At 38.9% G+C, this 24,518-nt stretch overlaps 1 protein-coding gene across 1 annotated transcript in view; it reads right to left on the bottom strand.

Moving 5' to 3' along the window:
• Nucleotides 1-24,518, bottom strand: part of SMAP1 (small ArfGAP 1) — a 3,101,511-nt gene that overhangs the window by 1,919,386 nt on the left and 1,157,607 nt on the right. The window contains exon 6 of the mRNA XM_044063898.1: nucleotides 13,447-13,539. Within this exon, the coding sequence (XP_043919833.1) occupies nucleotides 13,447-13,539 (93 nt within the window). The remainder of the gene's footprint in view (nucleotides 1-13,446; nucleotides 13,540-24,518) is intronic.

A 24,518-nucleotide genomic window follows, 5' to 3' on the forward strand; every position in this document is an offset into this window, starting at 1 on the left:
GAGGATAAGAAAGAAATTATGTATTGTTACTATTATGTAAAAAGCCCAGAATTTCCAGGCACAAGATATACAAAACGATTAAGAGAGAAATTAGAGGAAAGAAAAATACTTCTGCAGGAAAAACTGTCACAAGCTTCAAATAAAAATTTACTTTCATTAATACAACAATTTTTTGAAAAACAGTGTATAGATCAAGAAACTCTGATCTCTCTGGAAAAAGAAGCCTCTGAGGAAGTGAGAAAATATAAACAACAAAACCTAGAGGTATTTGAAAAATATAAAAAAGAAATATGGACATGGTAAAGAAAGAGAGATTTGATATGGTGCAATATTTATGTGAAGGAGAAAGCCAGTTAACTAACATAGAGAAAGCAGTTTCAAAGATATTCAAAGAAAAATACAGACAAAGGCATCCACATATGGAAAATTTCACAATAAAAACACTAAAAGCACAAAGATTTAATGTAGAAAAGACGATTAGTAAAGTAGAAGTTAAAAAAATAAAACTTAAAGTTATGGAGTGCCTGCGAACTGAAGGATTTAATGTAAAAGGTCTAAAACAGACTACATCACATCATGATGGAGTGAGTCCCCAGAATAAGGAAAAGCAAGAAGATCAGGAGACATGTGAAGAAGAAATATGGACAGGGGAAAGGAAAAGAGATGCAATATGGTGTAATATTGATGCAAAGAAGAAAGCAAAACTAACCAATACAAAAAGAGTAGCACCAAAGATATTTGAAGAGAAATATAGGCAAGGGAATCCAGAACATGGAAAACTTTACAATACAAATAATAAGAAGACTAAGAGGAAAAATAGAGAAAGAGATTAGTAATGGAGAAGTCAAAGAAATAGAAATTGAGGTAATGGAACAGCTGCAAAGAAAAGGATTCAGTGTAGAAAATCAAAAGCAGAAAGCACCACAACAGGATAGAGCAATGGATATCCAAATTAAGGGAAAACCAATGGAACAGGAAGCAACAGGTCAGGTGCCATATCAAGATATTTTGGAACCTTCCACAGGAAACCAGTATAAAAGTTCACTTGAAGTTAGACAGGAAGGAAAGGAACAGGAAACTCTGATGCAGTCAATGTTGAGGAGAGATAGGCCAGTGAGTTTCCATATGACAAAACAACAGATGACACAGGATGAAATTGAAGAGAATGTGTCACAGGAAGATGCTATAGAACTTTCTATAGAATCCCCGCAGGAAATGGAAAACAAGGGATGTGCCCTCAGCATGGAAGAAAAAGAGTTAAGAGAAGAGTTGCTTGATTTAATAGACAATGACAGATATATCAAGATCAATGAGAGAAACAGACTGCAGAAGGTTAATAAAACCCAAAAGTCAGAAGCTTGATAAAACAAATGAACACAGTAATTAGGACTGTCCACAGAGATCCATGCAATATAACAGAAGTATACAGAATATATTACTGTGCTGCTAAATTAATAACTGATAAAATTCTACCACAGGAACATAGGGTAGCGAGGGAAAAGGGGGGGCGAAAGCGAATACCATCATGGAAATATTGAATAGAAAAAACTATAAAGCAGCTAAGACAAGAAGTGCCATTGTTAGAAGATTACAGAAGAGAGAACAGAACAACAAAAATATTAAGAAAAATAGATGTGATAAAAGCAATGCACAGTATTAGAACAGACCAGGATCTATTATGCACTATTGGAAATAACAAACAAAAAATTTCAAAACAGGCAGAAAGACTCAGAAGATACAAAGATAAATATAAGGGAAAAGCACAAAATAAGCAATTTACTGATGACCCAAAAAAGTTTTATAGAAAATAAGGTAAAAGGAATTGATAGACCGCCGAAAAAAAGAGGAAGTAGATACATTCTGGAGAAGTATCTATGAAGATCCTGTGGAACATAACAAAGATGCTAAATGGATAGAAGAAGTAAAAGAAAGAATAAGAAGTTTAAAGGTACAGGATATGAAATGGGATGGAATAACAGCCAGAGAGATTGAAACAAGGTTGAGAAAAGCCTCTAATTGGAAAACCCCAGTCACAGATGCAGTACCTAACTTTTAGCTTAAAGTATTAACTTCTTTACATGAGGATCTAGCCATGACTAAGAACTATTTATATGCACACCCCGAACAGACACCACACTGGTTAACAACAGGAAAAACAATGCTCTTACTTAAGAGTGAACCTGCAAGCTACCCTAAAAATTATAGACCAATAACTTGTCTTCCGACGACGTATAAACTATATACGGGGATTGACGCCAACAGAGTTTATAGTCATTTAGAAGAAAACTCAATTATGTCAGTAGAACAAAAGGGCAATAAAAGAAAATCATATGGAACAAAGGATCATTTGTTGTTAAATAAAGTTATAGTGGAGAACTGTAAGAAAGGGAATAATCTAAGTATGGCATGGATTGACTATAAAAAAGCATTTGATAGTATCCCACATTCATGGATAAAAGAGTGCTTAAAAATGTATAAGGTACATCCTACACTGATTGATTACATTACAGTAACCATGAAATAGTGGCAGACCACTTTGCAATTAAGCCATGATAAAGGAGAGATTATTATCCCAGGGATAAAAAAATACAAAGGGGGATATTCCAGGGTGACTCCCTGTCACCGTTGCTATTTTGCCTTGCCATTAATCCATTAAGCTGTTTACTTAATAGCTTAGGTCATGGCTATAACTTCGCTTCTAGAAAACAACAAAGTATAATGACTTCTCATCTTCTCTTTGTCGATGATTTATAATTGTATAGCTCCTCAGATGAGGAACTGAAAGCACAGCTACAGGTTGTCAAAACTTTTTCACATGATATTGGAATGTCATTTGGTCTTGACAAATGTGCAAAAGCAACCTTTAAGAAAGGAAAACTGCAGCACCAGGAAAACATCAGTTTGGGGCAAGAATGTGATATAAAAGAACTTGAGCAAGAGGGGGTGTATAAATACTTGGGAAATGATGAAGGATCAGCAATAAAACATGAATAAATGCGAATAAAGCTTACTAAGGAGTACTTTAGAAGACTTAAATTAATCCTGAAAACAGCATTGACACCTAGGAACAAGATCCAAGCTATAAATCAATTTGCTCTTCCTGTCCTAACTTATAGTTTTGGAGTGATTGACTGGCCCCAAACAGTGTTAGATAGATTGGATATTAAAACAAGAAGGATGCTTCATGCTCACCAAATGATTTATAAAAATCAGTGTATACCAAGATTATATATTCCCAGTTTTGAAAGAGGGATGGGCCTCCTTGAAATTGATTACATGTATAGATCTGCAAACGTGGGACTCCACACATATATAATGACCTCACAAGATCCAAATGTGGTGAAAGTTTTTAAACATGAGGAGAATAAATCTAAGATGACATCTCTGCTTAATTTAGCAGAAGAATATCGACGTCAAGCAGGAATGGAAATCAAACCAGAAGTGGATAAAAATCAGGCAGCAACTGAATGTGCTAAAAAGCAAAAGAAAGAATATAAGGTGAAGGATCAGATGAGAAGGCAAGAAATGTGGAAAAAGCATAAATATAGTTTCAAGTATAGAAAACTTCTGGAAGAGTCTCATGTTGATCAAGAACGAACGCAGGAATGGTTAAGGAGAGGTGAATTTACATCAACAAATGATAGGTTAATATTGGCAGCCCAAGATAGTGGGCTACGGACACATTGGTTTACTAAGTCTATTGAACATGTGGGAGAAACAGATATATGTAGGTTTTGTGGAACCAAATTGGAAACAGTCACCCACCTTATTGCTGGTTGCGACTCTCTTATGACAGAGGGACTGTATACTGAAAGGCATAATAATGTGGCGAGATTGTTACACTGGAGATTGTGCAAACATTATTGTATCAAAGTTGCTGAAAAACACTGGAAACATGAGCCACAGAGAATCGTAGAAAATGGTAATGTTTACATCACATGGGATCACCCACTACCAACAGTCCAAAAGATAGATGCTAGAAAACCAGATATAGTGGTCCAAGAAAAGAAGACAAAAGTAGCACTGATCATTGAAATTGCCACACCTAGTGACTACAGTGTCTTGCGTACAGAGAGACACAAAGTCATAAAATACCACAATCTGCAGGCAGAAATGAGAGCCATGTGGAAGAAAGATACCCAGACAGTTCCAATAGTAGTAGGAGCAACTGGTCTTATGAAAAAGAATTTACAATTGTATTTAGATATGTTACTAATTTATGTATCACCATACGAATTGCAAAAGGAGTCATTACTGGGCACATTGCGGGTGCTGTGAAGAGCACTTTTGGCTAACATCAAAGGGTGAAACAATACTAATTTCATGAACTTTAATCGTACTTTGACTTAGGAATGGAGTCCATTCCCGTCATGGTATTAGAAACCCAAAAGACTTGGAGAAATTAAAACGAGACTATATAGGAATGAGTAGTGTACTAATTGGTTCTCTGACAGAGTAGCTGATGCATGGAACAGACTACCAAATTACATTAAAGCAAGTACTAGTTTAGATATTTTTAAGAACAGCCTAGATACTTATTATGGGAACAAGTGTTTTGGTATATTGGGACGCTAGAAGGGCATTAATGCCCATGCTTGGAATATTTGTGTGTAGGTATGTAATACCATTTGGCTAAAATGTTTTTTTTCATTAAATAAGACTGCTGTGCTCGGGGTTTGTTCCTTTGCAAAAGATGCAGGACTCTCAGAGTTTACTACATTATGCACAGGGATATGTGAGGAAAGTCTTCCTGTATGGGGATAAGGCTTGCTTACCACAAAAAAATCACCCATCTCTAAAAGAGAGTCAGCTGATTTGGTTTCGATTGACTCAATATTCAAGGAACCAGGTGTTCAGTAAATTACAGGGATTTATAAGCCTGACTCCATAGCTTAAAGGATGGAGTCCTGACTGTGACCCAGGTGACTGGAATGTAATTAGCATTCCTGCCAATGGAGGTATCAGGCATGGTGGGAACTGCTGAAAGGGCATGGCCCACTTGTCTCTCCCAGGAGGGGTACAGGAGGGATGCACACAATCGGTCAAACTGGGTGATGTGAGATCTGTTGAAAAGACCAAAGAAACCACCACTAGTGCTTTAAGGGGAGGGGTGTGGGTGCTTGAGAAGAAATACTCCTCGCAGAAGTGAGGGGGAATACTCCTCGCAAAAGTCAGGGGGAATCCCCATTGCTGCAACCCACTGCACATGTGCTCCTCTGCACTTCACTGGGTGCGTGTGAGGGACAGAGCAGCATACAAAAATCTCAAACCACTCTTGATGGTTGTCTGAATGATGGCTCCACCTGGTTGACCTTGCCCTGATGATGGGGAAAGAATGTGCCAACTGATCACAAGGGTGCTGTTGACTGACTGACAGTGGGGACAAAGAGAGAGAGAGAGACAAAAATGACATGGATTTATGATATGCTGATTAGCATAATGAGAGGCACATCTGTCTCACAAAGCTTGGCTATCTGGTTTTGTTCTTGGTTAAGATACATTCTATATAGTACCTGTGTGGCCCACTGTGTCCATTTAGTTTTCACTAGGAGCTCTACTTTCTTCTCCAACCAAAGTCAGCCCACTGGAATAGAGGATGAAGCCCCAACTATGACCCGGATGACCTGACTTTGATTAGCAGCTTAAGCATCTACTATTGATGGCAGGATGGATGAGTGTGCCTATCCTGAGAGTGAGGGACCATACCAGATGTCTCTGTGTTAGAGTTTTAGCAGAGGCCAGAATTCAGGGGCAGGGCACCGGCTCTAACTACTCCTCATTGCCACCAGTGTGACAATCTAGGTGATGAGTTTTAGGAATTAAGCAAAAAACACAATGAGCCTTAGTATGAAGGAGCTGTCCACTCCTGTCTTGCTCCATTTGCCTGGCAGACTTGCAACTCCATTTGGTCTATATATGGAGAAGAAGGACTCCATGCACAGGTATTCTCCTAGTAGGAAAACCCTCCCACTGCTGATCACACTGGAAAACTGCCAGGAATGCAACTTGTAGGGATCAAGGCTATAAGGGTTGGAAGGACATGAAGTTAGTGACAGTAGCAAAAAAATTTTCTTCTCCATCTAAAAGACAAAATATATAAGTGAACTGGCTATGCTAGTTAGTGTGTGTGCCGCATGTGAGTGAGTTTCTCTGCATTTAATGATGTGGGCTGGAACCCTGTTCAGCATTAACTACTCTGCCTTGTATACAAAGATAAGTTCCTGATTCCCAAGAACCAGAACTTCAACTGTCTGCCTACAGTGGAGCTCTGGAAATTCTTACTGTAACTTCCAGTAGCCTTTTGACAAAACCAAGTAACAAACTCAGACTAAAAAAAAATACATGCTGTACCACTAGAACTGTATTTCTTACTAAAGAAGAGAAAAAGCAAACTGTCTAGCACAACCTCAGCTTTATACTGTTAGCATTCATTAGACGCCAAGTCTTAAAGCTAGATTCTGTAGAACGAAATAGCCACAGTAAACAATGACTGCTATGCTTTGTAAACAATTTACAATTTCAGTATGAACTCAAGCTACACACGTAATATTAGAAGCATTTGTTTAACCTTCTGTGAACTTTCATATAAGGCTAAGAAAGTCTGTATTATGTTTTGGCACAAGTTTGGCATAGTGGTTAAGGTGTTCACCTTATAGGCACAAGGTGCAGGGTTTGATTCTCACATGGGGTAACTAGCTGGGTTTGGAATGGCCCAAAAAACATCCAGGGACTAATTTATGAACTTATGGCTAGGCTTGTATAGGCCCTAGGGCCGAAAGCCTAGTACCAACCTATGAACCTATGGTTGTTGAAGTATTAACAGACATATGAAAATTATGATAATATGCATAATTAGTGACTGAACAGTTTTTATCTTTGCAGTTATACAAGACCAAAGTCATACATCAATGTAATTGCATTGCTCATCATTTAAGCTGTAAGATGAAATATTTTAAGTAGCTCAGAATAACATGGTTTTGTAATTGGGGAGGCAATATTAGTCGCTTACAGGCATGGCTTGGATGAGTGTAGAGAAAAAGCTTGAGGCAACAATTGGGTAGCATAAAAGAAAAGTTGAAAGATGTTATGAGTGAATAAATGAATGAATATTAGAATAGCAAACTCAATGGCAGAAAGATGTAATAATTTTTGGTCCGTTAAACACCACAGTTAGATCCCATGCAGCTCCTACCTACCTAGTTCAGCAGTACCCAAGTCAACAGCCCAGCGACATAGAATGTTTAAAAGCACACAAGTCCTTCCATAACAGTGTGTCTTTATTATCATCCTGAATCTGGCTTTTGTGATCTGTTAGTTATCACCATATCTACCAGGAGAAAAGAATATTATCCTAAATGTCTTCTGCAAAAGATAACTAATTTTTCCTTTTCAAGTTCGCAGATGCTGGAGATGCAGTGGAATTAGTCTAAGATTGCAGATATGCTGCATTTGAGGTAATATTTAAACCCCCAAACAATCAGAAATCAGACTTCATAGAAGTTTTTCTCAAGGAGATTCCACTTAACATAATATGGATACATCGGCTACAAATTAAAAGGAACTAGATTCTGATTAAGAAGGTGTATGCTATTAATCAGCTTGTTTTACCTGGAACAAAATCCCTAACTAAGACCTGCTATTTTCTTCGGGTCTTGGACCTTAATCAGATGAACATTTTATTTATTTTTTCTGTTAGTTTGTTGACCAGGTTAGCTGTCAGTTGGAAAACATATTTTAGAGTAGGGAACTCAGACAGAAAAGCTCCTCAGTAGACATGTAGTTTACAGGTTCATAGTTTAAGTACTTGGCTAACTGCGTTTGTGGGCCATTTTAAGCCAAGCCAATTTTCCTCAAAGGTAAGAATCAAACCTTGTACATTGTGTCTGTGAGATAAACACGTTAACCATTATGTAAACCTCTAGCCTCATTATGCCAAACCCTAAATCCATAATAGCCAACACAACAGCCATAAGCCAAAACAGATAAAGTAGAACACATAAGGGAAATTTGACAAAAATGAAAGTTATGTACCTATTATACTGCTAGATCTGAAGAATCAAGTGCACCCATGCACTCTAACTGACAGTACTTAGGGCCACCCAGCTCCAGGAGTGTCAGTGGCTTAACAGACAGCACACTCACCTTTGGTGCAGAAGGCAGTGGGTTCTATTCCTACTCCATGCAACTTTAAATTGCTGCTGCTGCAGTGCACTACTGAGTGAAATCCTTCAGATGGGATGTTAAACTATGGTCCCATCTTCTTAAGCTGGTGGCACCTCAGGAGGCTGTAAAAGGTCCATGGCACTTACTGAAAAGAGTAGAGGAAGTTCCCCGCTGTCCAGGCCAAGTTTCCCTTACTAGTAAAAACATCATCTTGAGTCTCCCTTAAAAAGACACTACTAGACTACTTAATGCAATCCGCCATGCTGTCCCCTCAGTTGCAAACTGTCTATCCAACAGATCCCAGGTACTGAAAATTGCTGGCATCCCCTCTGAATGCAAAATTGTAATTAATGGGGTACCACAAGGATCAGTACTAGGCTCTCTCTTGTTTGGAATTTGTTTTGCTGACATCCAAGCCAATATCCCATAAGTGTGGTTGATGAAGTTTGCTGATGACTGCAAGCTAAGCATTATTATCTACTCAGCTACTAAAACTAAACTGCTCCAAAAAGGACTAGAATATGTACATACTTGCTATACTGAAAATGGTCACAAACTAAAACCAAAAACATACAGCACTGCACCATTCAGCAAAAAAAGCTGTCTCCAACTCATACGTTGTATGTAGTCCTTCTCTTGCAACAGTTATGGTCATAAGAGACCTAGGTACTTAAGTGGACAACTCTGTCTCATTCAATCACTTTCCCACCATAGTCAGGACATCTTTTTATCAAATTCATTAATTTTCAATAGAATATCTTCAAGATCCAAATAAGCTGTCTTACCACAATAACCCCTTATATGACACATCATCGAATATAATGCCCCCATTGGTATATACAAATCCAAGCATATTACTCACATGGAAAGACCCCAACATACCTCTCAGCCCTTCCAGATTTTTGTATTGTATTTTTTGGCCTTTTCCTCATAAAATTTGAGGTTTTCTGGCAAATCATTGAAAATTTAACTGACTAAATAACAACATACATTTGAGTTTTAGATTTCATATACTTCAGAAAAATGCATGGTAACACAAATCTTATTTCAGCGACTAAGTTTATAACAGCAATATTTGAAAACTGTCCCTATTTTTGGGGCTTTGTCTCTCCCCCCCCCCACCCCATTATTTCAGGCTTTGTCCAGATTTCTTACACCAAAAGGTTGAGAGGTATGGGCCCCAGTGATTTTTAACAAACAATTAAAGGCCTTAAATCCTTAAACTATCCCATCAGATTAGCACAACTCTCCTTGAACTCAGTAGCCTACCAGCTGTTCCAACATGATGTCTCACTTTTCGAGCCATGAAAGACCCAATCCTATTAGACCTATTTCTTTTCAAATTCAGTGGGTGTACAAACACTCATACTAGGGACCTGCATTTACAACAAATAAAGAAGACTCATTGCAGGGATAGGTTCCTAACTCAATGTATTCCAAACCAGCAGAATAAATTATCACTACAAAACTAGTCAGACAGATAGATCCTTTTAGGAAAGATGCTTCAGATTATCATGGATAATGACGACTGCTGAGTCATGTGCATACTGGGCAAATTCTGTTTCTTAAATTATATCTATCTATGTCCATTCAATGTGTGTGTGTGTGTGTGTGTGTGTGTGTGTGTGTGTGTGTGTGTGTGTGTGTGTGTGTGTGTGTGTGTGTGCGCGTGTGTGTGTGTGTGTGTGTATATATATATATATATATATATATATATATATATATATATATATATATATGGATTCCTATTACAAGAAAGAAAGTTCACTACTTCGAATAATAGGAAGCCTCACTTCTGCGAAAGTTTGCTTTAACGAAAGTGAACTTTTGCGTAAGTGCACTTCACCGAAAACACCGCAGCACAGTGGAGGACATAAAAAACAAGCTATGTCCTCCACTATGGTGCGATAGTCACGGACCTTAGGGTTAGGGTACGGGTTAGGGTAAGGGAATAGTTAGTAAAGCTATCCCCTTACTCTAACCCATGCCCTAACCCTAAGGTTCATGACTATCGCACCATAGTGGAGGACATTGCTATGTCCTTCACTGCGCTGCAGTCGTCACGGACCTTAGGGTTAGGGCACGGGTCATGGTAAGGAGATAGCCCTACGGGCTATCCCCTTACTATGACCCGTGCCCTAACCCTAAGGTCCGTGAGTACTGCACGGAAGTTCAGTACAACACCTGTTCATTGTACTGAACTTCGCATAAGTGCACTTTCGATTAAGTGCACTTTCGCTGCAGTGAGCATTCCATGCACTATTTCGAATTGGTGAAAATTCGATCTAGTGTATGGAACCCATATATATATATATATATATATATATATATATATATATATATACATATATATACATATAGGCACATAAAGACTCCGGCTACTGAGTATGGGTTAGTGCAGAATCCTTTGAGTATGATAAATCTGAAAGCAAACATATGAGAACCATCTCCTTTAAAATAATGAAAAGAAATCACAATGCAACAGACTTGTCAGCAAAACCATGGCAGCTAATGATACTGACAGCTTCTCTGTTCACAGACCAAAGCACAGCAACTTCTAAAGGTTTCCAGAATGTAATTATACAGTGACCTTCTGAATCAATATATAGCACTTGAGAAAACTCACATATCTATGTGTAGCAATGCCATGCTATACATTACAATGGCTTCTTAAGACTACAGCACCATACTTGCTCCAAGCCACTTTTTTCTAGTTTATCAGAACTGAACTTTTACAGTGCAAATAAAATCAAAATACTGCTGCCAGTGTTAGCTAAAGAACATTTTTTCAGGGACCTAGTGTGTTTACAGAATGAAATGAATAATGTCAAGCTTAACAGACAGCCTTAAACACCATTAGAGTCTGGTGTAAGCTATTAATCTTCAAGGATGTTATTATATCATGCAAATGTTTTATGCTGTAATTTACTGCAAATGATAACATTAGTGACCCTTGGTATATAGTTGAAGTCTCTGAAACAAAGCTTTAATTGAATTCTGTGAATAAGACCACGGTCAAACCAAAGCATTAAACGCACAATGCCTTACAGTACAACTGCAGCACTTATATTTTTAAGTGGTCAGAAGTGAAGCACACATGCTGCTGTCTAGAAATGCCAATGATGGAAAGTTGGCTGAACTGTTAGTATAGTCACTGTTAATAATGCTATTTATTTGCACAACTGATGATGAATTTGTGGTTTATTTGTGAGATTACTGTTGCTGTCTCACTGTACCTTTAAACCTTACTCACTTTTTCATGGGACAAAACTGCTGGGCTAAGAAATGTTATCCATGATCTTTACTTACTGTAACATTACTGCAAACAAAAAGCAGGTCTCAAATGCTCAGCTCTGCCCTAACAGTTTGTACATATCCCTTCATACAGCAATTATCTGCACACCAAGTGAAACTGATTCTTAAGGTTTTCTGTTTTTACAGATTTTTTAAAAAATTCCTGCTGCTTGCAACACAGCAGACTTCTCATAATCAATTGTCCAGTTTATTCACCAATGAGGTAAGAGCTAATCGTGCAACCACCAGGACTTTTTTCTTTTTATTTTGACCCTAACTGGCTGATATATGCCCTCTCTCTCAGAGAGCAGGACCTGCAATGCCTTCCTCTGTGGGATAATACATTCCCATTTATGTCCCTCGGAAGCCACTATTTAAACTTGGCTTGGCAGCACCAAGCTCATATCCATGGCACATATGCTGCATGTTATGTATCTGTCTCTACAGTACTGCCAGAACTGCAGGGGTCAGACTGCTGCCCTTCCCTCCAGCACTGCACAGCAGCCATCAGCTGCTCATCATTATCGTACAACACTGGGGTCCTCCAGCTCATGAGACACTAATCGATCTTGGGTCATCCAAAGCCTATAGACAGAGCTTCATCTCTCTATATATACACCATACAGCTGGGCTCTTATAGTTATTTCTTTGGTAAGGATATTTAAGTGCCTCCACTCATCCTCTTCACTTTAAAAAACAAATAGCATTTAATAACAAAGTTTTGGGTCATGCTTTCACTGAGATCATATACTGTATCAACAAATCTTATAAATGATGATGATGTACTGCAGTTTTATATAACATGATTACAAAACTTCACACTTATTTCTACACAATTTTTCTACATAATTTAGACTATTCGGTCACTCACAGTATGATGCACACTATTTTAGCCAAGTTACCTCTGTGCAACTATTAACTGCAGCCTATAAGATGTACAAGCCAGGTGTTTTAAAATAAATGATGCCAGATCACATCCATCCATCCACAACCCCTTTTTCCCAGTTTTTGCATATGGGGTCTTGGTATCACTTCAACAGGGACAATTACCTACAGCCAAGGTTTACAACACCGGGTGACTAGCCCTGACAAAGTAGTTTGACACCACACACTCACAGTACAGCCACATCTGTGGCCAATTCAGAGTTTCCAATCCACCTACTGCATGTCTTTGGAGTGTGGGAGGAACCCAGAGTACCCTTTTTTCCCTCCTTTTCACCCAGGCACCCTGCCTAGTGGCTCTGCTACCAGCCCCCAATCCGTCCATTTGTTCTTTTGGTCATTTTAAGCCAGGCCATTCATTTCATGACTATGGTGAGAACCCAATAACCTATTCATTCTCTATTCAGGGAAACAACTTAACTAGCCAACCATTCTAAGGCAAAAGTCAGGGGTAGAGGAGCAGGCCAGTCTGCAGATATGCAGATGAACCTAACTCCCTCCCTGACATGGTGATGACCAGCACAAATGCCTGCATGCTTGCCCGCATGACTGTCAAAAAGCACAGTAGCACACCCCAAGCCAGGTGCTGTCATCCAGTCCCACTAAGGAGACCTGCCACAGACCCACTCCTCTCAGAATGGGCATGTCCATTCTTTCCACACCAGCTCCTTGCAGTTATCCATGCCACTTACCAAACCCGGGTTACCTCAGTTGTAGTCTAGTATTTATCTCTCTGTACCAGCAGAGCAGTCATACCTACTGGAATTTTCTATTTTCATTTTCTTTACATTTTCTGTTACACAGACAGGCATTTAAAAACATCTTTCAAGTGTAATGCAAAGAAGTGAAAAAACTTAAAAGAAAACTTTTGCTTGGAAATAAGTGCAAATTCATCAAGATATGTATGAAGCTGTCCCACTTGACCTTAACCTCTTTCCCTCCTCCCTCCCAATTTCCAAGTATCCACCACTAACAAACAGATATCCAAGGCACACAAACTGCTACAGATTGACTAAACACTGATTTACTGGCACAGTGATAACATACCGATTTCACCTTTTCAAAAGGCGGAGGTTTGGCTGATGATTTTTCTGGTTCTTTTTCTTTCCTTTTTTCTTCTTTTCTTTTATCCTTTTCTTTCTGTGAAGACAGCATAAACAAATAACGTTTAATTCAAGCAACTTGTTAACTTGGAGATTTAATGTATACATTGTGTTACCCAGATGGGAATGGAATGGCATGTCTAAATATTCCATTTTTGGTTATGTCTCAAGGGGAGATATAGCTTTTTATTAGTTAGGTGATCAATGATACAGGAAACGGTTTCTTACACAACATGCACAAATTATTTCATAATCCACAGCTATAGTTAAATCCTTACCAAACACAGAGGCAGCAGATGTTGCAGTTCACCATAGCTGTAATTTAAACTTACCCATTCTTGGTTTCTTACCAAATTATATGCTAGTTGTTCAGCTAGCAAACTCTCTTATAACAATGGTACAGCAATCTGTTACAAAAGCCATGATTGTGACTCCACAGCCTTTCCAAAACTCTATGCAAGAGTATGCTCTCCATAAAAAAATGTTAAGATAATAGGATCACTGCTCCACTGTAATTTCATATACATTAGTATTACCTGCAGGCAGATACCAGCCTTTACCACTAGACTTCTAAAACTTTATTAGGAATCTCTTTTTCTACACCACGTATGACAACATGACTGTCAGATGTAAAGTACAAAACAGCCTACGCCACCATCACCCATTTAATTTTTACAGTAACATATCACCAACCAGTGTGCCTATAAATATTGTGAAAGGCATCCAGGACAATGGGGTCAATTATGTCACTCAAGATGTCCTGGAGGAAAGGCTCTGTAGGGTGAAAAGAACATTGCCATCCGATCTTCAAAGAAGTGGGTGGGATGCAGAAACAAAAGGGTGAAGTGAGCCCATATAATAGCAGTGATCCCTTTATGCAAAACACCTACTGTTACAGTGAGTACGCCCATGTAACTGTTATTTGTTCACTGTAAGGACCACTGCTATAGTACAGTTCTTTAGACAGTGGAAGTGTATTAACGCAACTCCTACACAAGATGCAGTCTGACACCATGTTAGAAAGGAGGTCCAGAAATGCAATGGCAAAACTTGCCCTATGGTGTGTATATCTAATATGCAATGTCTGCAGAAGTTCAGAAATGTGGTCTTAGCTGCTTTCTAACAGATGCATTGACTCATACTACGTGTATTTACTTTTACAAAAAGAAACTGTAGTTACAGCTGCTGATTCAGGCACTGTCTCCAGAGATACTTTTGCAAAATCTTCATTTTTCTATTTCTCTTCATCAGAGCTACGGGGTATAAAAATATCTATGTAAACATTTCCAAGCAAAAATCCTAAATCTTCTAGATTTTGTTGCATATTTGGGAGACAAAAATATACCTCACCATTGTTTCTTTGCGAATTGCTTATCCAGTCTCTCTTCCCAAGGCTTCCTAACCTCCTCTGATTGATTCTTATAATTATCATGCAATATTTTATATGCTCTACTAATTATTCTTTTTTTAACTGCAGCTTCTGTTCTAGATTCTAATAAAAACTATACCAGCGCTGGTCTTTCATTTAGGACTATCCTATTTCTTTCTCTTTGCATATACACTGACATCAATCCTTGACAGGGAAGGCAATCTCTAACCTGCAGTCCAAATAAATTCTTGGAAGCTTCCCATTCTATTACCTTTCCCTCTCTAGTTATTTCCTCCTAGTGCCTTGGTTTCTTTGCCAGTTTTCTCCAGTATATTCCAACTCCCTCTTGCCTACTGTCTGTATCCCTAATTGCAATCATCGCTATTGGCAGAATCTCTTTTCTCCATTCATATGTTGGCTTAGTTCTTAGAATACTTTCTGCTACTTTATGAATATAATGTTCTGTATGATTATTGTTCTCCTTAAAGATCTGCATCTAAAATCCAGGTCTTTCCTTTTTTCTTGAGCTTCTCGCATTTTGTCATCAGTTGCCATTTTGAATTATAGGTTTCTGCTTGTGCTATGTATAGCAGCCTTAACTGTGTAGCTCTGAAATCCCCCTTCAAATCATATAATCCCAATCCGCCTTGTTCTATTGGAAGAATCAACCTACCCCACTTGACTCTTGCTGTCTTCCTCTCAAAGATAAAATCCTTCAGCTCTTTATTAATTGCTACCCACAACTTCTCTGGTTGATAAAAATATGTCTGGCCTGTGTAGAAGATTAAAGGGACTAAAACATTTTAACTGCTTGTATCTTACTATCCATATCCATATAACAGAGCTTCCAGTTTCTCAGTTTTTGTATTATCTTTTGTTTAGTCTCTTCCCACATATCCTTAGCTGCCACACCGGAATCATTTTTAATCCATACCCCTAAATACTTCATTTTACCATGCCCCCATAAATATGGATACGGCTGAACCAATTCATATATGGGTGCATAATTTACTGCTATTGCCTTTGTTTTAGCTTCATTAATTTTGTATCCTGAAAATATATGAAAGTGTTTCAAAATGTTACAGAACACTTCCTTCCTTCTTCTTTCAGCTTTTCCCGGTTACGGGTCGCCACAGTGGAACTCTGGTCCACTAATGATTGGCAGTAGATTTTTATGGTGCCGAGGTGCCAGCTCGACAGCCAACCTTCAACGAAGGCATGCCCATTCATGCATGTCTTTTGAACGCCACTCGACCACGGGGAGGACATGCAGACTCCACACAGAAGGCACTCCAGCTGAGGATTGAACGGGAGAACCTCTTGCTGTGAGGCGACAACGCTACCGCTGCAATGTTCTTTTCTGGATTTATCAGGTATAAAATAATATCACCTGCAAATAAAGCCAGCTTTTCTTGACTACCATACAAATTAATATTCTTGAATTTCGGCATCCCTTGTTTTCTTTGTCAATGGTTCTCAATATAATGCAAATAAAAAGGGGAAAGAGGACAACCCTGCCTGGTTCCTATGCGCAAGCAGAAATTATCATAGAGGAACCCATCCACTTTAATTTTCACATCCATTCCCTCATATATCCTCCTAATTAACCTTATAATTTTATCAGGGAATGCAAATGCTTCCATTGCCCTGCTCATAAAATCCCAGCTTGCTGTGTCAAATGTTTTGCTGCATCAAAACCCACCAACAAATGTGGTATTCTCTTAAATTCTGCTTCCCTCTGAATCATTAATGTTCTGTTAATGTTGCCGAATGTTTGCCCCTCCCCTCCACAAAACCACATAGATCCATATCTATCAATTAGGGCATCACTTTTTCCTTCCTAGCTTCCAGACTTCTACAGGAATACCATCTATTCTTGGGGACTTTCCTGTACATTGGTTATAGATCACCATTTTATCTCATCTCCTCCTATCCTAACTGTTTGTAATTGAGCCTCGTTATGTAGACCTCTAACCTTGGCATATTTAATTCTTCCACAAATATTTCCACTTGTACCTTTTCTTGATTTCCACATTTCTCTGCTTTATACAGACTTTCATAAAACTTCCAAAATATTTCTAATACTTCTACAGGATCTCTTGTTATCTTCCTTGTTATAGGCTTCCTAAGCTTGGCGACAGTCCTTTCTGCTTTCTGTTGCTTGAGTTGTTGTACTAAAAGTTTTTGTGCTCTAGAGTTATTATCAAAAACAGTTGCTTAACAGCAGTCTTTCTAAGATCATTATTTTCGGCTTAGCATTCTGCAGTTGCTCCTCCTCTTGTTCTGTGGGATTTCCCCCTATTTTGTAACACTTTAACATTTGTCAATCCCTCTAAATAATTCTTGTTACTTCTTAAACCATATTTCCCTTTCTTTCATTTCAACCCTATTTGTACACTCCACTTTAATTTTATCTCACTCCCTAGCTATATTTTCAGAAGAAATGTCTTACTTCTATAATCACTCCTGAATAATTTCCACTACCCATTCCTTAAAAATTTCTCTTTTCAACAGATATGCGGGAAAGTGCCAGTGTCTCATTTTTATTTCATTACCCTGTATTTTACTTCAGTTACTATTGGTGCATGATCTGAAATAGTTACTGGGTGTGTATCAAGACCTTCAATTAAATGCACATCTCCTGTGAATTGTAAACTCTGTCTAGCCTAGCCCAGTTTTTGTATACTGAAGAATAATATGTAAATTCACTCCAAACTCCTAGTACAGAATTTACATTTTCCAAGCCAAATATTTTCATAAATTTCTTCACAAATCTACCATCCTTTGCTATATTTTCCCTTCTGGGCCCCCCAGACACATATTCACAGCTGCAAATCAAATTCTAATCCCTACCTATAAATAATACTCCTTGTTGAAAGCTGATTATTTCTCCCAGAATTTTCTTAAGCCCCATTACAGCAGTTTTAGGTGGGATATAAATACATATACACACAACTGAAAGTTAGATGTTATATTAAACAGCTAATAACCAAAAAAGTGATAACACCTTGAGTGCTTTCATCCCATGAGAGGGGACTTCATCAGAAATAAAACAAACCTAAGCATACAGTGCTTTAAATACTGTATCACAAAACCATTGGATGATACATTAATCAAACCATTAAGAAATTAAAACAATCTTCCATTCTTAAAGTTACCACACATATAAGAAGCATAAAGACAGTAAAATACTATGAAATAGCTACTAGAACAGCCATTAGCCAAAATGACAGCAGAAGTAAAATGCAAACTTGTTGTAATAAATTAATTTCTACTGTATTACAAATATCTAAAATGTTATAAAACTGTATAAGATTGTATAGGATATGTTAAAATAATAAAATATTAAATATTGGGCAACCATTTATGTTTGAATACCTATAATTTCATGGCCTTTGTGTGTAAAATGGGTGTAATAGAGGTGTGTTCCTTCATGTTTTCATATGTTTTATATGTGTGGTGACTTTAAGAATGGAAGATTATTTTACAGGTTTAATGATTTAATTAATGTATCATCCAATGGTTTTGTAATACAGTATTTAAAGCACTGTATGCTTAGATTTGTTTTATTTCTAATGAAGTCCTCTGTCATAAGACAAAAGCGCTCAACAAATTATTATTATTTTTTAATCCTATTTTGTGGAACTTCCTTCAAGGCTTTATCACTTTTTGGAATATAAATACACACCAGTGTAATCCTCCTCCCTTGCCAGGAGCCTCTTAGAAGTGCAAATCTACCATTATTATCTTTTTTTTTAATCTTCTTCTATCACTACTGGAGCTCCTCTTGCAATTAATATAAATACTCTTTTCTTTTATCCAAAGGGCCGCGGTGGTACAGCAGTTAGCACTGTCACCTCACAGCAAGAGGTGCTTCCGTTTGATTCTCGGCTGGAGCGCCTTCTGTGTGGAGTCTGTATGTCCTCCCCACAGTCGAGTGACATCTAAAGACATGCAGGTAGGTGCATGTGTGAATGGGTGTGCCTTCTTTGAAGGTTGGGCGTTGGGCTGGCAACACGGCACCATAAAAATCCACTGCCGATCATTAGTAGACCAGAATTCTGCTGTGGCGACCCCATAACCGGGAAAAGCCAAAAGACTCTTCTTTTATCCAAAGTATTCCACTGAATAACTATCCAGAAAACCTTTCTTTATCAAATTTACATGTTCAGTTCTTTCCAAGTGTGTCTCTTGTAGCATAGCTATTTGCATTCTACATTTTTAATACACTACTCTTTCTTTCTTGTATTTATCTGTGAGACCCTTGACATTTAAATACATTACAGAAACAACATTGTATTAAAAAGTTATTAATCCCACCTTTTATGTGCAATAGCTTTTTTGTTAAATGTCTGTTTATTTATTTATTTTTTATTTACTGACATTTGTTAACCGGGTTAGTCAAATGAGCCAGGGGTCCATTTTCAGGAGAGACCTGAGGAGGAAAGCTCCAGAAGTATTACAAATTTTTACAATAAAAATCAAATCAAAAATAAAAATAAGAATAAAATATTAAAACCAACATGAAACATAATAAGAAAGTCAACAGTTAGAGAATATCTGTACATAGAGTAGGTTAAATAACAATTGACAGGTCTAGAGAATATCACACATGAAGTACATACAACTAGATAAATAGATAAACAAATGCTGGAACCATAGTTCCAGCGTTTGTGCTACATGTATACACTGTTTGGCAGTTTAGTCTTTTATACAGTTGTTTTTTTTTTTTTTGTCATATCCATTTCAGCCCATGTCACATCTTACAAAACATTTTGATTTGTTGAAAGTCCTCAAACAAACAGACAAAACACACAATCACACACACACCCCAAATACCCCCTAAAAACCTATTAACTTAATAATAAAAAGAAGTTATGTTCTTACCATAACGTTCCATGTGAGTTGTCCATCTCGACATTCATTCTTAACTGATGGTTTCAGAGCCGATCTTCAGCTCTAACTCAGCCATTTTTTACAAGCTCGAGGTTTTCAACTAGCTCAAGGCTAATCCCCTATCCCATGATGCCCTAGTGTGTTCCTCAGATCTTGTTTGCATGTGTATTAAAAGTTGTATAAAGGTCATCTCTTATACTATAAGAAAAACCTGAAAAAGGTCAAAGTCCAATTATTACTAAAGTCCAGATCTCCTAGGAATCCACAGGTTGGAGGTTGGAGGGAGGGACATAAGAATGAATGGTGAGATGGACAACTCACATGGAACATTATGGTAAGAACTTTAACTTCTTTATGGGAAGTTGCTCTATCTCGCCTTCATTCTTAACTGATGGGACAGCGTCCCTAGCACCATTAATCCTGGGTGGCTCACGGTAGTATATTCTTCAGTACAGTGGACCCAAAGGAAGCCCTGTCCCTTGAGGCCGTATCCACTTTGTAATGAATGATGAAGGTAGGAGGTGTTGCCTAAGTTGCTGCTGCACAAATGGTATCTATAAGAACTTTGGCACAAAAGGATGAAGAAGTATCAATGGCTCTAGCTGAGTGAGCCTTTACTTTGCCTGGTAATTTCTTACTGACTGAGTTATAAGTAAAGGAAATACAGTCTGATAGCCATCTGGACAAGGTGGTTTTTGCTACCACTGTACCCTTTTCAGCTTCTGAGAATGACACAAAAAGTTGATCAAATTTTCTGAATTCTTTTGTTCTCTGTAAATAGAAACATAATTGTCTGTGGACATCAAGTTGGTATAGCATGGATTCTGCCTTATTGCCGTATTTGGGAAAAAAAGACTGGCAATTCTATGGTTTGATTTAAATTGGATTCTGAACAGACTTTAGGTAGGAAGGATGGATTTGTTTGCAGGGAAACTCTGTCACTGTGAAACAAGTGGTATGGGGTTTTGACTGAAAGTGCTTGCAGCTCTGACACTCTTCTAGTTGAAGTGATGGCCACTAACAGAATAGTTTTCCAAGTTAAAAATTTTAACTCGCATGAAGATGCAGGTTCAAATGGTGGAAGAATTATCCTGGATAGGATGAAGTTGAGGTTCCATGGTGGCAGTGGAGATTTGATTGGTGGTCTTAAAAGACAACTGCCCTTAAGAAAAGCTTTGCATAATCTATGTGACATAATGTCTGGTCCATTTTCGCCTAGATGAAAATTTGATATTGCTGCTAATTGTACCCTGATGGTAGCAGCTGCGGCACCCTTTTCAAAAACCTTTGTTAGAAATTCTAAAACAAAAGAAAGAGGTACAGAATAAGGATCAATCTTATTTTCTAAAGCCCAACTAAAAAACCTTTCCCATTTACTAAGATACTGTCTTCTTGCTGATGCCTTATGAGAAGATATCAAAATGTCAAATCCAGAAAAAGAAGTGAATTCCGCTAAAGAATGCTCAGCAGAACAAAAAAACAATGTAAATATTGGAAGAGGTATTAGTATTTCATCTGAGTATTCAAAACTTGCTAAACAACCAAAATGGTGAAAAGACAGCTTCAAAACAACAGCTTCAATAACAGGCTTTTACCATGTTGAATCCACAATATATGAAATATAGAGCTTTGCTTTAAAACACTGTGCAAAAAGTTTTAAGGTTGTGTCCCTTGCTTGGATGAGTAGTTACTTGGTGGTGGTTACGAGCCAGTCATTTAAGTATGGAAACACTCAGAATCCTAGTTGACTCAACTAAGCTGTGACTACTGACATGCATTTGGTGAACACTCTGGGGAGGGGTGTAGTGAGTCCAAAGGGCAGAGCCTGAAACTGATAATGACTGGCTTCTAGCCAAAGCGCAGGTGGCTTCTGCATGGCCTGTCCATTTTTATGTGGTAGTACACATCCTGAAAGTCTGTCGAGCACATCCAATTGTCTTTTCCTAGAAAAGGAAGTATTGACTGCAATGTGACCATCCAGAACTTTGCCTTTTTTACTGACTTGTTCAGTCTGCTGAGATCCAATATGAGTCTCCAGTCCCCTGTCTTCTTTGGAACTAAAAAGAATCTTGAGTAAGTTCCAGATCCTATTTGGTCTGCGAGGACTGACTGGATGGCTCTTTTTTCTAGCAAATTTTGAATCTCTATGGTTGCTTAATCCCTCTGATTGGGTGAAACATCCAGATTCTTTTGATTTGCGGAGGTGGCATTGAAAAGGGTATTGAGTAACCTATGAATATGATTCTTTGTACCCATCTGCCTTTTGTGATTTTTAGCCAGGTGACTGGGTACAAGACAAGCGTCCCCCAGCTGCCTCCGGAGTGGAACAGATGGGCCTCCTCTCAGAAGCACTGAAAAGGCTTACCAAAAAAGGTTTCATGGTCACCTTGGTTTTGTGGCCCCTCTGTCTCATGGTCAGCATCTTCTGTTATTACCTCCTCCTATGCCCCTGAAGGAGGGTTCACCATGTGTGTCAGGAAAAACTTTCTGGGATTTCCAGAAGCACATCTTTTCCCCCTTTTGACCATTGGGATACAGCTTGGAAGGGGTGGAAAAACGTACTCCCACAGGAGAGTTTTCCCTTCCTGTTCACACGTGGTTAAAGTCTCTTTTACTTTAGGCCCGAAAACGGAAGAGCCATCAAAGGGCGTATTTATGAAGATGACTTGAAGGGTTCCGCGAAGTTACAGAGGCGCATCCAGGAGTGTCTCCTAAGGGTGATTCCTTAGCACGCTGACCTACTCGCTCCATCAGCTGCATAAGAGATTAGCCTCATAGATGAGTTCACTAGGGAGTTAAGGGTGGAGAGCTGGGATGACACTTTCTCTGATATCCCCTCAGCTACTGAACCCTGGAGAGAATCTCCTAGTTCTTTTATGAGATCTCTCTGTAACCTAGTAAAATAGGTTAAATAGCTCAGAGACCCGAGGGTAAAGGCCGCTGATGAAAACATGCACTTTCCATATCTTTCCATCGTGCGTGAATCTTTATTCGGAGGATGAACATATGAGGATGTTTCCTATAACTCCATTTTAGTGGCTGCCACCGCCAGCACCATAGCATCTACAGAAACACCTTTTATTAAAAAAGCTTTACCTTCTGGGCTGGTGGTAAATTTATTAGGCCTCCTAGGGACAGGCTCCACTGTGTCTGGAGACTCCCAAACCTTTTGACAAACTAATTTCATAAGCTCGTCAAAAAGCGGAGATACTCAGGAGAAGGAGGGTTGAGATCCAAAAGCTTTCAGGTACATGGACTCCTCATCAGTAGGGTTGATGGACTTCCAGCCACCTCTCTGTTTTAGGATCGCTAGGATGTCTGCGAAGAAGACATACTCAGAGGGTGACCATGGGGACCCTTCTAATTCATCGAGGTCCGTGTCAGATGAAATTGACTCCTGTGGGGAGTCCAAATACTTCCTCTTGCAAGTTTTCTTTCGAGGATCCTCTTCAGAAGGATATTCTGGGGAAGTCTTAGAAGATAATTAGTCATCCACTGGGGTTTCCTGAAGTTCTGGATCTCGATGCCCTTGTGGATTTGGTTTTGCTGAAACAGACACTTGTGCTCTAAGGGATGGAATGGGGGTAGCCGAAGGTGAGGCTGTCTCTGAGGGCTCTCCTCATAGCCTGAAAAAAAAACCCTCCCTTGAGCTGAAGGAGGCTCTGGCTCCGAGGAACCAAGAGACACCCCCAGCACCACAGGAGTAGGCTCTGAGGCAGAGGTAGGAGCCAAGCTCACACGAGCTGAAGCTCAGACAGGAAGGGTCAGATCTGACAAAATATCAGCTCCACTCATCCCCCCGGAGTCAGCCATCGAGTGTCAGCTCCTAGACTTCCCGGACAGCACTGAGGTAGTCAAAGCAGTCGGGGTCGAAAGTCCTGAAGCAGGTCTCGGTTCCGACAATCTCATCACCATCAATTCCACCCATTTCAGCTCTGAAACCATGAGTCAGGTCTGAGGAGGAATAGAGATAGAATGGGGAGGTACAGTCGGTTCCGAAGCCCTGAGGGTCAGCTCCAATAAAAGTTTGGCTAAAGCCTGTGTCTTCAATGGTCTCTGCACCACATGATCCACATCCAAACTGGATAGGCTCCTAGAGGATCTGGATGATGGGGCTGGAGAAGCTGACATTTGCAGTAGTGGTGACTGTAACGTGGCGGATACCGGGTCCAATGCAGGGGACCGGCTCCATACTATTAAAACCAATGGCTCTGAAACCATTGGAACCGAGGTTGATGGTCTTTCTGATCCGATATCTTTAGATACTGTTAGAGACATTTTAGGTGTCTTTTTAGCCGTCTCTGACTCCTCCAAAGTAGAAGAGCTTTTAGAGGATTTAGTTTTGTCAGATGAAGGGGACTTAGCCTCTGACTGGGAGCTTTGACCTTTCTCTATGGCTTCAGCAAAGCTAGACTTTACCAGCACAAGGGTCCTATAAATTACTTGCACCTAAACAATCGACACACTCTGTGTGTCTGTCAGTCAATGACATCTTTTGTCCACACTTTGGGCATTTTTTGAAACCAGAATGTTTCGACTCTTTTGCCTGTTTTGACAATGTAACAGCAAGCATATCAAAAGAAAAAGCCAGTTATAAACCTCTCTAACTTAACTGAGGTTATAAAGATATCTATATAAATATAACTACTAAAATTTACCAAGTAGAAAAGGTAAAAATGCACACAAACAGAACCCTCAAACTAACGCTAACAAAGCTGAAGAAAAGTCCTCTAACTTAGCTGGACTTCTAT

The sequence above is a fragment of the Protopterus annectens genome, chromosome 2.part2 (assembly GCF_019279795.1).
Source record: "Protopterus annectens isolate FY-2018-M chromosome 2.part2, PAN1.0, whole genome shotgun sequence".
Classification (NCBI taxonomy): domain Eukaryota; kingdom Metazoa; phylum Chordata; order Ceratodontiformes; family Protopteridae; genus Protopterus; species Protopterus annectens.